We start from the raw sequence: 12,319 nt of genomic DNA on the forward strand, positions 1-12,319 counted from the left end.
GTTTTTTTATTCAATTTTAGTACAGTACTAAGACAAATACAATATTCATCCAAAATATTGCAACAGTGAATATGCTCTTATCCTATGACAATGGCGTGTGCACATTACATCAATTTCCAGTGTGCAGATCACCCTATTTCCGGTGCAAAACAGTCTACATTAAAACAAAAAAGAAGAAAAACAAAAAAGAAGAAAAATCAATCAACCTAAAAAAAATCAAACCAATAATAAACCAAACATTTTACATCATTGACATTATGTGTGATCTCGGGTTGTGCTATCAAGATTTTGCAGTACATCAAACATTTCTCATGAGATTGTCAGCTTCTCTGATCTCTCCTCTAGATATTATCTGAATCATTGTTATTAAGCAGATATACTCTCAACGGCTCCCAAATGTCTCTTGGCCTCGAAATTGTGGGCAGTTCTTCCACATATGGGACTAGATTATCCCTACAGTATACCAGATCTTTTAACCACATGTCAGCCTTCGGCCTGCATCTACCCCCCCATGTGATCGCCACTCTCCGTGCCGCCATCAATAAAGCCAGACGTACAAATTTACCATTCACCCCCTTGACATGTGGCACGCAACATAAGAGGCATATGAGTGGAGTGCACTGAAGATCCACCGCCACCATTTCCTTCAAACATCTCACCACCTCCTCCCAAAACTCAAACACTCACTGGCACCTCCAGGCCAGATGCATAAAATCTGCCTTTTCTTGTCCACAACGCACACAATTGTCAGACGTACGCAACCCGTACCTGTGCAATCGTACAGGAGTGTAATACACTTGGTGTATATACTTAAAGTGTATGATCTTCCAGTTCCCATTCATGCTTATCGTCCCCGTCCGACCACAGATGTATTTCCAGTCTGCCTCCGAAATCGGCTCAGGCAAACAGTCAGACCATCGTCCCCAGCTCATGTCCGGAACATCCACACTCTCATTTTTAATCGTCTTATACAGTGTCGATATTAACCTTTTATTGCAAGGGGTGGTGAGTGCAAATTGTAAGGACAGCAGCACAGGAGGTTCTTGCGGATAAGTGGTGTAATGTATTCTGAACACATGTCTAAGGCGATGGAATGCAAATCTAAAAAGCAATGATTGGTTACTAACATATTGCAGGTCAGCCTGTGACATGAATGAGCCATTTGGATATACATCTCTCATGTGCCTAAAACCGGCTTTGTGTAGCAAACGTAGTGATGGTATCTCCTGTGTCACAGATATAGCAGCATGATGCTCCAGATGTAGATCTGGTGCATACAGCAGAAGTTTCTGTGCCAGGTGTCCTATCTTCAACCAGGCGGTAACAGTAGCATCAACTGCGTTACTTTCAGCCTTCGGAGTGCCATGTGTTCGATGAGTAATCACGCTATGTAGAGGAATCGGGGCGACGTCCCCCTCCTCTACCGCGACATGTGGAGTGAAGGCATGTGGTCTATACCAGTGAAATATGTACTGAGCTTGTGCACTTAAATAATATACATAAAAGTCTGGGGTCCAAACCCCCCTTTCTCGTATGGCCTGGCAAGGACTGTCCATTGTACATGAGAATGTTTGCCCCCCCCACACCAACCTAATCAGCTGACTCCGAAGGTTCCTGAAGAATCCCATTGCTAGTACTATTGGGATGTTAAGAAACAGGTAGAGGAATCGCGTCAGCGCCACCATATTGATGAGTGCAATGCGTTCTGCCAATGATAATGGTAGCGAAATCCAGACATCCACCTGGCTCTCTAATTTCGAGTACGCCCTCCCGTAATTCTCTCTGACGACTACATTCGGGTCTCGATGCACCCAGATTCCTAAGTATTTTATTGGGTCGGTTGACCACACCAGGGGGAACTCCAAATCAGGACATGTAGTCGATGCTGCCAGTGAGATTATAAATGATTTATCCCAGTTGATATATAGGCCTGATAGACGCCCAAACCGAACAAAGTCCCTGAGCAGCTGGGCCAAAAATCTAGAGGGATCACGGACGAAAAGAACCATGTCGTCTGCGTAGAGTGAAATGGCTATTGGTCGATAATAAAAATTAAGAGCAGTTTCTCTAAGTCGTTGCCTAATCACACAAGCCAAGGGCTCCAATATTATTGCAAACAGTAGCGGTGACAGAGGACACCCCTGACGTGTTCCCCTCTCTATTGGAAAAGATTCCGATTCTACCTCCTGGACCCTTCCCCTTGACTTATATAAATCTGTATAATAACCGCAGAACTGTTCCGTGATGTCAATTGGATTGTGATGCTCATCTTCCATCTCATCTACAATACTAACCATCCATGGGTGTTCAAGACGCTCCTTAATCTTGAACGCTAATGTACGACCCGGCCGTCCCCCCTCCCCATACCGTCTGGCCACGTGTCGTCGCGACAGGTGTTTTATCTCTGTGTCAGCGAGCTCGTCGTAGTCCGCGAGCAATTTTTGCAGATGAGCCAATTTGTTCGCTCTCCGCTCAGTCTCATAGTCTCTGTCCAACTCTCGCAGCCTGTCGTCGGTTCTCTTCAATTGTGTACGTATATCCCTCCGTATACCTGCAGCAGTGCTGATGCATACCCCTCTAATAGTGACTTTAAAGGCCTCCCACAGCGTTGAAGCCTCATACACTGTGCCTTTATTTAGCTCAAAGTATTGTATAATGGCCTCCCGTACTGTTGTCTCATATATTGGATCCAGTAGTGCCTCCGATCGCAAACACCAAGTAAATGGGGGACGAATAGTCGTCGGGAACACTATATCTAGTTGCACCGGATTATGATCCGATTGAGTGCGGGCGAGTGGCGTTACCCCTCTCACCCAGTCCATCACCTCTGCCCCTATTAGCCAATAGTCCAGGCGCGACCAACTTCCATGTGATGGTGTCGCATGTGTGCCTACCCGCGCCCGAGGGTTCCGCACCCTCCAAGCATCGCAGAGGCCACATTCCTCCATAGCGCATACTATGGTTTTAGCGACTTCAGGTGTACGGTGAGATATGGGGTTAGATTTATCCAACTCCACATGGAGATACGTATTCAGATCTCCCCCCCATAAAATCAGAGTCTCCGGCCAGTCTCTCAATATCCCACACATGCGAGCAACACAAGATGGATCATCCACTATTGGTACGTGCATATTTACTATAGTAATCAGTCTGCCATTAAGCTTGCCACACACATTACGCATCTGCCTTCCTCACCTGCATATGTATGTATCGGAACTCCACCCCTCGCTTGATCAAAATCATAACCCCCCTCGCATGCGAAGAGTAAGACGCAGCCACTCAGAAGCCAGCCCATCTACCCGCCACACCACAGTCTGTGTACTTGGTTAAGTGTGTTTCCTGCAATAAGGCAATATGTACCATGTGGCGATTGAGATATGCCACCACCTGTCTCACTTTTTTAGTCGAATTGAGGCCCCTAACATTCCAGGTCAGCAATCTGCATTTATCCTCCATCACTTACCAGAGTTCTACCTCCAAGTTCTTCCCAGCTTGTCAGAGAGAAGCAATGACTACGCCAAACTAGCACTTTTTCAACCCATATGGACCCTCGATATGCACCTAAGTGCATCTTGGTAGTTGTGTCTTAAAACAAAACAGAAAACAACAGAACTCCCCCCACGGTCCCCCCCTCCCGCCTCCCACTCCAACCTCCCAATCAGGTCGAGACCGGATCCCACCACCCGCCCGTCTATCTGCACCCCAACACATTCAGTTTTAACATTCGGGGAGCACCCGCCAGGGGAAGAGGTTCAGCAGCGGATACCCGCACCGAAATGCGGTTGCCGGAATACAGTAGTTAGTCTCCCTACGTACCTCATGCCAACATGTTGTGATGAATATATAACAACGTCCCTCTTAGAACAACCAGAATGCAATGACAGGGAAATCCCGCCGTCCTCCTACCGCACCATGGAAACAATATGTCTGATCGTCTCTACCAACCGATCCAGCTCGGTTATCACATATCTACCATGGGAATGGGAAGCACTGTCAGTTCAGGTGCACATCCCTAGTCTGCGTCATCTAGTCCCGACTCCACCGTCGCCCCCTCCTGTGCACGCTGCCGAGGTCTTGCCTTACAAATGTGCTTGGTGAATTTCAGAGCTGATTTTGCGTCCGTGAAGAAATGCGCCTGCTCCTCGTGAGTAATTTTCAACTTGGCAGGGTAAAACATGGCCTAAGGGACCATCGGAGTGTAATCTGGAAAAAAGTAGAGTTTATCTCCCTTGTAGACCTCCGGTTCTTTGGCCCGGGCCTCTCTCAGCACAGCGTCTCTGTCAGCATAGTTTAGAAGGCGCGCAATGATCGGGCGTGGCGGCATGCCAGGTTTAGGCCTTGGCCCCAGCGAACGATGCGCGCGCTCCACAACCATCACGGTGGAGAGTACAGGCCCAAACAGCTCACGCAATAGGCCATCTATGAATGTCCCCATTTTGGATATCGGCGTTGATTCCGACAGCCCAAGAATGCGAAGATTATTGCGCCTTGAGCGCGCTTCCAAATCTTCATTTTTCGCCCTTATGACCTCCAAGATCTTTTCCATCGGTAGGATCTGCGTTCTTGATTCAGCTTGTGCGTCATGCGTGTCCGATACCCGCTTCTCTAGCACATCCAGCCGATGTTCTTGCTTTTCCACTTTCTTTTTGACCATATCCAGTCCGGTCACCAATGCGTCAATCTTGCTGTCTATGGTTTTCATGCCGGCCCGGAGTTCCAGCAAGATGGTCCTAGTGTCGTCCTCCGGGTCTCTGTGTTGCCCAGGGCGCCTCGCGACTCTGCCGGTTCACCCACACCCTCTGCAGCGCGGGTGGCGCGTTTATTCTCGAATTGTAACTTGGCCTGTTTGGGTTCTGTTTTGCCCATTCTGATAGTGAGAGCCACCACTAAGCCCGTGTCGCCCAGTTCAGCTCAGGCCTTGACAGTCTGGTCAGCAGCTCCTCTTCCGTAATAGCCCCTCACACCACTTCTACATTCATTGTCGTAAAGGCCGGAGACATGCATATCAGAGCGACAGCTCGCCATCAGCCACGTGCCTTCAGCAGTCAGACTGGGATGCAGCACCGTCCGCCCAGAAACCACTCCAGGCGACCCTTACGCTCCTCTTCTATGGCCAGTGGTAAGTCCACCCTGCTACTCTTTCCACAAAAGTCCAAGGCCCTTTATCGTGGACAAGGAGTGCCCCTACTTCCTGGCCAGTGGTTGGAGGTAGATAGCCACAGCACACCCCAGTCTCCAGGAGGCAGCTCCGCAAACGCCCAGAGTACTCAGATTGCGCCACCCCGAGCCTGTGCCTTCTGCCACCCGATCATTAACAAACCACAGGGGATGTCCAACAACCCTGAACCAGGGACAGACGATTATAACACCTAACAAAAGGTTCAGGTGAAAATACTTCTACTACACTTATTCTGGTCTTACAACTCATCTTAATGACTGTGGTCTGTGTGTGAATTCGAGAGTTGCACTAGTAATTGCCCCCTTTATGAGTATACATTTGCGCTGAGATCTATAACCCAATGGAGGCCACCCAATTATCTTCTACCTCATTAAGGTTTTAATACACTTGAGCTGCGATTGATTTATGCTCGCAGCTTATTGTAGCTAGCTTAGGTCTTGGCATTTATCGAAGGGATTGCACTAATGTTTGTGTGCTCCTTTCCCTTTCCAACATGGCGTCCATGCACGCTAGGCACGTCGCTGTTGTGCCTTCTCTATTTCTAGGCCGACTTTTTGACCGGACGGTTAGCACCACGTTGAGGCAACCTCCGTGCTCGCTGTATTTGGACTTCGGTAAGCTTTTTCTCATGGCCCTTTTAATTGTACACAACCTTCTGTATTATGGGGACATGTCCGCTGACTTTTTGACCGTAGCCCATGCACTCCATGCTTTCAAGCTACATGTGAATGTGCGCGCTCGGTCTACCGCCTCTGGGCCGTCACTTGTGTTGTTATAACTACTTCGGGGTTACTACCCGTGCTGTTACGATATTTAAACAGCCCTTGACACAGTTTCTTTTTATTGTTGTAGCCCCCACTGCTCTATTTATGCTTTGGGCTGGCCGATTTTTATATCTGTGGGTAATCCCATTATGTGGCAATTAGGGGCCATTCCTGATATGCCACTTCTGGATCAGTACTGTTCGCGGCGACTAGTGAGTCAAGGCCTTGGCGACACATGACTCCTTTTCGCCTTGTTACCGTTGTAGCCTGACCTATTCCCTTGTAGGTTACGGTCGTCAACTGTTTGATATAATCATTGCCCCGATTTATGGCGGGAGATTAAGCTTTCATTTTTGTTTTTTCCCTTGTTTTGCTGACAATTGACTGGGCGCACACGTGGGTGTAATCTACACGTCACACGTTGAATGTACCAATTTTGGATATTCTGTGATGCTTTTGAAAATGAACCTTATTTAGTACGTTGATTTCATTGCCTTGCCACGGCATTTCCGCCCCATATGATTGGCGCAATATGACTGATTGTTATTTCTGTCTTTAACATAAAAGCTGGATTATTTGCGATAGCCATCAAACTTTGTGATTGGCCAGTCTTGTACAAAGGTCATTTTTTGCCTTGTCGCTTAATGTATCCACGATAGGTGTGGTGGCAGCTCTATTTTCCCCCTTTTTTCTTTTTTCAATTCTTTCTATGACTTGTCACTCGGTGCTCCATATTCCTCAGTCTTTTCCTTTGAAGAAGCCTATTCTTGGAATGTAATTATTTATAATTTTTGTAATTTTTTATTGTACAGCAATATTACGCTCAAACAATTTCAAGTCCTGATGATGACCGCACAGTAACCCAGCGGTTGAAACGCCGTTGACGCTTTTTGTGGCCATAACTTTGGAAGGACACATTATTTTGTTCTCGTTGTTCTTTTGCACATGTAATGTCTTTTTGCTAGTCACATGTTTGGTTTGTTAGTTGCTTGTCTTTTGTTTACCAACATTATTTTTTGAGCGCAATTGTTCTTTCTTGAACTTTTTAATATGTATAATAAAGTATAACTGTTTTTGGAATTGCTTTTGAATATATAGGCTTCTTCTTTTGCTTCTCTGTTTTGACTGTATGTATGCAGTTAGAATATCTATTTTGACTTTTTCACCTGAACCTTTTGTTAGGTGTTATAATATTCTGCCACCCGATAGCCCGACCCCCACCAAGCGCCACCACTCACACCGGTGCAACGCTCGATGCCGGCCGCGCCGCCCCAGTAGCTCAGGCCCAGACCGCCCTGGCGTCCTCCTTACCCTGTCCAACCATCTCCAGCGCTTTTCCACTGCTCCGTCTCGGGATCTTCTCCAGTGTACTCCACTCCTGCTCTCAGGGTCGCTCGGAGGGTCCTTCACAGATCCCGCCACGCAGCATGTTCCCGCTCTGCACTGCGAGCGAACGGGCAGCTCAGGAGAGGTTCGCGACCCGCCTCCGCTCAATACTCCACACTATGTAGTGATCCGCTTCCGTGGGTCTGTGCCCACCACCAGCACCGATCCTCCGTACAGTTGGTCTCCCACGGCAGCGGGGTGTCACTTTGTGCAGTTGGACTGTGAGAATGAGACCCAGTCCGCCAGGCACATCATCCGTTCACTGGTCTCGTTTACCACGTCGGTGCCATTTTTTTCAGCGGCCCGTGGTATAGACAACGTTGCAGTTCAGGTACAGCTTTGCATTCTCCCAGATCTTGACACCACCGGCGCACTCCTGAGACCCTGGGAAGCACTCCTCGAGGGTTTCTAGGCATGCAGGGGGATTGTAAAGGATGTACTTGACGAAATAAAGGGGAGCTCCCTTAGCTGGCAGCCATTCCGATCTGCGCCGAAGCCATGCCCCCCTGTCCATCAATTGTTCTTTTTGCATTTGTCACCCCGAGTGGGACGGATATGCTCAGATGTGAGTCCTGTGCTCTCCATGCCACTGGAGTCAAGCTATCCTGGCTGATGAGGGCTGAAAGCCCGAAATCAGTCCTAGGATTCTTGTTTCCAGTCCTGGGAGGACCTGGCCTGCAGTTCTGGCTGGGCTGTTTCCATTGGGCGCAGCATCAAGCCTGATTTGCATATGGCTGTGTCCAAACTGGAATGGCATGGTGAGCAAACAAACGATGGATTTAGGCCCAGATCTCTGTACTGGGGTGAATATATAACATTGTTCTGCATTCTGTCCATCAGTTGTTCTTTTTGCACTAATCACAGATAACAGCACGAAGATTCGCTAAAATGCTGGCTGATGATACTGAACTCTACTTGAAATTCGCCTCTGCTTCAGACATCCTATGCCTCAAACACTCCCTACATATCACTCAGACATGGGTGTCCAACGCTTACCTGAAGCTCAACCCAACCAAGAGAGAATTGCTGTTATTTACCAAACACTACAAACAATATACAATACAAACCTGGCTCAATTGCATAAAACTTCACTGCTTTGAACCCAAACTTTCATTGAATGCCAATTCACTTGGATTCACCCTGGATACCAACCTCTCCCTCAAGGAATACATTGCCATATAAAACAAAGATGGCATGGTACCATGTTATAAATTAGGTTTCTGGTTGGATAGAGTATGCATCTAAGCCAGGCCAAACTCACCACTCTAGTCAGGGTAAGTAAGTTACACACAAAAGATAACCCATGCTCACCCTCTGGTAGCTTGGTGCAGAGCAGTCAGGCTTTTTCTCGGGCAATGCGTAAAGCGTGTGCATAACCCACTCATGCAGAAACACAATGAATACACCACAAAAGAGACTCCACACTGGATTATATAAAAATACATAGTATATTGTACAATATAGTAGACTAAAAACAGCATGAATCATAAATACTGTGCATATTATGCCCATACTGAGACAGTACTCCTTACCTGGATAATGCAAGAATCAAAACGACATACTCACTGACATCAGGGCATGTAATACTAGTTAAGTTAGAGGGAAAACACCTAAATGATCAATTATCACCATAAATACTTAGATCACAAGATCTTACCAGAAGCTCATATGATGCAGCACACATGTTATGTTATGTTATGTTATGTCATTATAATTTGTAAAGCGCATAGATACTGGTGAGTGTCCCGACGCGGAGCAGGGGTAACTAGCAGAGAATTTAGGAAACATATAGGTTTTCAGGATCTTCTTGAAAATGTGTGGGTCCTGGATATTCCAAAGTGTGAAAGGAAGAGAGTTCCAGGCAACAGCCGTTTTCCTCGTCTCCACCTGCACTCCTAAGAAACTTTATATGGTCACCAAGTATCCCCACGCAGGGCGCCGAAGCACCTGCACAACTAGTACTCATAATACTGTAATTTGTGATACCCCGGCTATAGAAACCACATGCAAACACAAGAAGATGATGGATGGAGCGCTGAAACTTTTCAGACACTCACCCCCAGTCACAGTTTTGGGTTGAATCCATCATCATTTTTTAGCTCACTCCGCCACCCCAGTTCGGACACAGCTATATGCAAATCAGTCTTGACCCTGTGCCTCTGGAACAGTCCAGCCCAAACTGCCAAGCCATGTCTTCCCTGGACCGGAAATAAGCATCCTGAATCCGGTTTCGGGGTAACCTCACTCATCAGCCAGGCTAGCTTGAATCCAGTGGCAAAGTGAGCAAGGGGCCCAATTCTGGGCATACCCTGCCAACTTAGGGCAAACAAAGCAAACACAAGTAGAGTGTCTGAAAAGTTTTGGCACGGTCCAACATCTCTCTGTGTTTGCTTTGTTCTCCCTAAGTTGTTCTCTTTAATAAGAAGAATTGATTTCTACTCAAATTAACCCTTTTTGCAACATTATTCTATGCTATAACCTGTACTTTGCAGTGTGCATGCAGTTCTTTGGTGACCATGAATAATTCACTCCTCTATATTAGGATATTAACTTTTTAAACTGCAAGTAACAAAAGGATGTCCCTTAGAAAAGCAGTAACCCACTGACCTATTTAAATTATATACACTTTGTGATCTGGATGGTACACATTCATTGCAGCAGGCATATAAACCCTCTGTGCTATTTTATGATCAGTCAAAACCTCAACTAGACAAACTCCATTCTCTCTCCAGGAAGAACAGTAATCCCTGGAGTTATCTTGACATTTTTATTGTTGCCTGGAAATTGCTGGAAGCAATGAACAGCAGCAACAGGTGCTTTTAAAACAAAAATAATAAACTTGCAAACTCAGCGCCACCTGGAGTCAGTACCCGGTGCGGTGGCACCGGTCGCTCCTCCCAAGAGCGTGTCTGATTGCAACGTAGACACGCTAGTGCATCGCATATGAAATCAACCCCCCGATTCTGCAGCAGTATTACGTATGTATTACCAGAGCTCCAGTCCACACTAAGCAGAGGTTTAGTGTATTTTATGGTTTATGAAATATTCACTAAAAGTGCCCCCAAAACGAATTCCGACCAGGAAACTTTAACTTAGTGCAGATTTCATCATCTGGGCCGTTCTGCAGTGGGGCGGAGTACGAGCTGCGCTGGGCCTTATCTGCGCGCCCAGGGCAGGCGCCCAGGGAGCCATGGCAGGCTGAGGGCGGCACACGCCGCGAGGGAGGGGTGAGAAAGCAGGGCTAAGGTGAGGCTGAGCCAGTCCGGCAGGGCTCGGAGGGGAAGCTCCGCGCAGCAACCTCCCGAAACTTCATTTCCTGCTGGGAGCCGGCGCTCAGAAGCCACCGTCTTCCAGGCGCTATGGAGGAGGACGGCGCGAACGAAACAGCAGAGATGATTTACTACATGATGCAGAGGTAGGAGTTGGGCGTGGTGGTATCACGAGGGGCAGCTGTAGAGAGGTGCTCTAATCTAAAGCGCCCAGTTATGTATACAGTGAACAATCAGTTGCCAGCGTGGTAAATAAAGAACAGGGAAGAATGCGATTTGCCGAGGATCACACCATTTAGTATAGTGAGGAAGCAGGGTGTGCAACTCCGGTTGGGATTTTAAAACCACCAACTTGTATGGCTTCTAATGAACCCCCTCTCATCCATTGGACTGCACATTCCCTCCGCTGAACCATATCTACACTACCCACAGCTCCCAGAGAGTACATCTGCTATCCGAGACCACACGCATCGGGCAGGAACATTTCACCCACTGACCGCATCATCCTCTTGTAGACCACAATCCTACACAAAGCCCCGGTCACTGAACTATAGTCCACTCCTCCACGGAGCCATATCACCCGCACAACAACCACATCACCCTCTTCTGGGCTACACCCGTTCACGACCCCATCACCCTCCCAGAGACTACACCCGCTCAACGACCCCATCACCCTCCCAGAGACTACACCCGCTCAACGACCCCATCACCCTCCCACAGACTACACCCGCTCAACAACCACATCACCCTCTTCTGGGCTACACCCACTCAACGACCCCATCACCCTCCCAGAGACGACACCGGGTCAACGACCCCATCACCCTCACAGAGACTACACCGGGTCAACGACCCCATCACCCTCCCAGAGACAACACCCTCTCAACAACCACATCAGACTCCCAGAGACTACACCCGCTCAACAACCACATCAGACTCCCAGAGACTACACCCGCTCAACAACCCCATCACCCTCCCAGAGACTACACCCGCTCAACAACCACATCACCCTCCCAGAGACTACACCCGCTCAACGACCCCATCATCCTCCCAGAGACGACACCCGCTCAACAACCACATCACTCTCTTCTGGGCTACACCCGCTCAACGACCCCATCACCCTCCCAGAGACTACACCCGCTCAACGACCCCATCACCCTCCCAGAGACTACACCGGGTCAACGACCCCATCACCCTCCCAGAGACAACACCCTCTCAACAACCACATCAGACTCCCAGAGACTACACCCGCTCAACAACCACATCAGACTCCCAGAGACTACACCCGCTCAACAACCCCATCACCCTCCCAGAGACCACACCCGCTCAACAACCACATCACCCTCCCACAGACTACACCCGCTCAACGACCCCATCATCCTCCCAGAGACGACACCCGCTCAACAACCACATCACTCTCTTCTGGGCTACACCCACTCAACGACCCCATCACCCTCCCAGAGACGACACCCGCTCAACGACCACATCACCCTCTTCTGGGCTACACCCGCTCAACGACCCCATCACCCTCTTAGAGACTACACCCGCTCAGCGACCCATCACACTCTCAGAGACTACACCTGCTCAATGACCACATCCCCCTCTTCTGGGCTACACCTGCTCAATGACCCCATCACATTCCCAGAGACTACACCCGCTCAACGACCCCATCACCCTCTTAGAGACTACACCCGCTCAACGACCCCATCACCCTCCCAGAGACT

At 48.4% G+C, this 12,319-nt stretch overlaps 1 protein-coding gene across 6 annotated transcripts in view; it reads left to right on the forward strand.

Moving 5' to 3' along the window:
• The window catches only part of ACACA (acetyl-CoA carboxylase alpha), a 1,199,721-nt gene that overhangs the window by 118,155 nt on the left and 1,069,247 nt on the right, over positions 1-12,319 (forward strand). The window contains exon 1 of one of the 6 annotated variants that reach the window (XM_078679781.1): positions 10,602-10,744. The exons of the other annotated variants lie outside the window; for them this stretch is intronic. Within the exon in view, the coding sequence (XP_078535907.1) occupies positions 10,689-10,744 (56 nt within the window). The 5' untranslated portion in view covers positions 10,602-10,688. Of the gene's footprint in view, positions 1-10,601; positions 10,745-12,319 lie in introns of those variants that run through there. 6 annotated transcript variants of the gene reach the window in all.

Source organism: Lissotriton helveticus, chromosome 3_1, assembly GCF_964261635.1.
Source record: "Lissotriton helveticus chromosome 3_1, aLisHel1.1, whole genome shotgun sequence".
Taxonomy (NCBI): domain Eukaryota; kingdom Metazoa; phylum Chordata; class Amphibia; order Caudata; family Salamandridae; genus Lissotriton; species Lissotriton helveticus.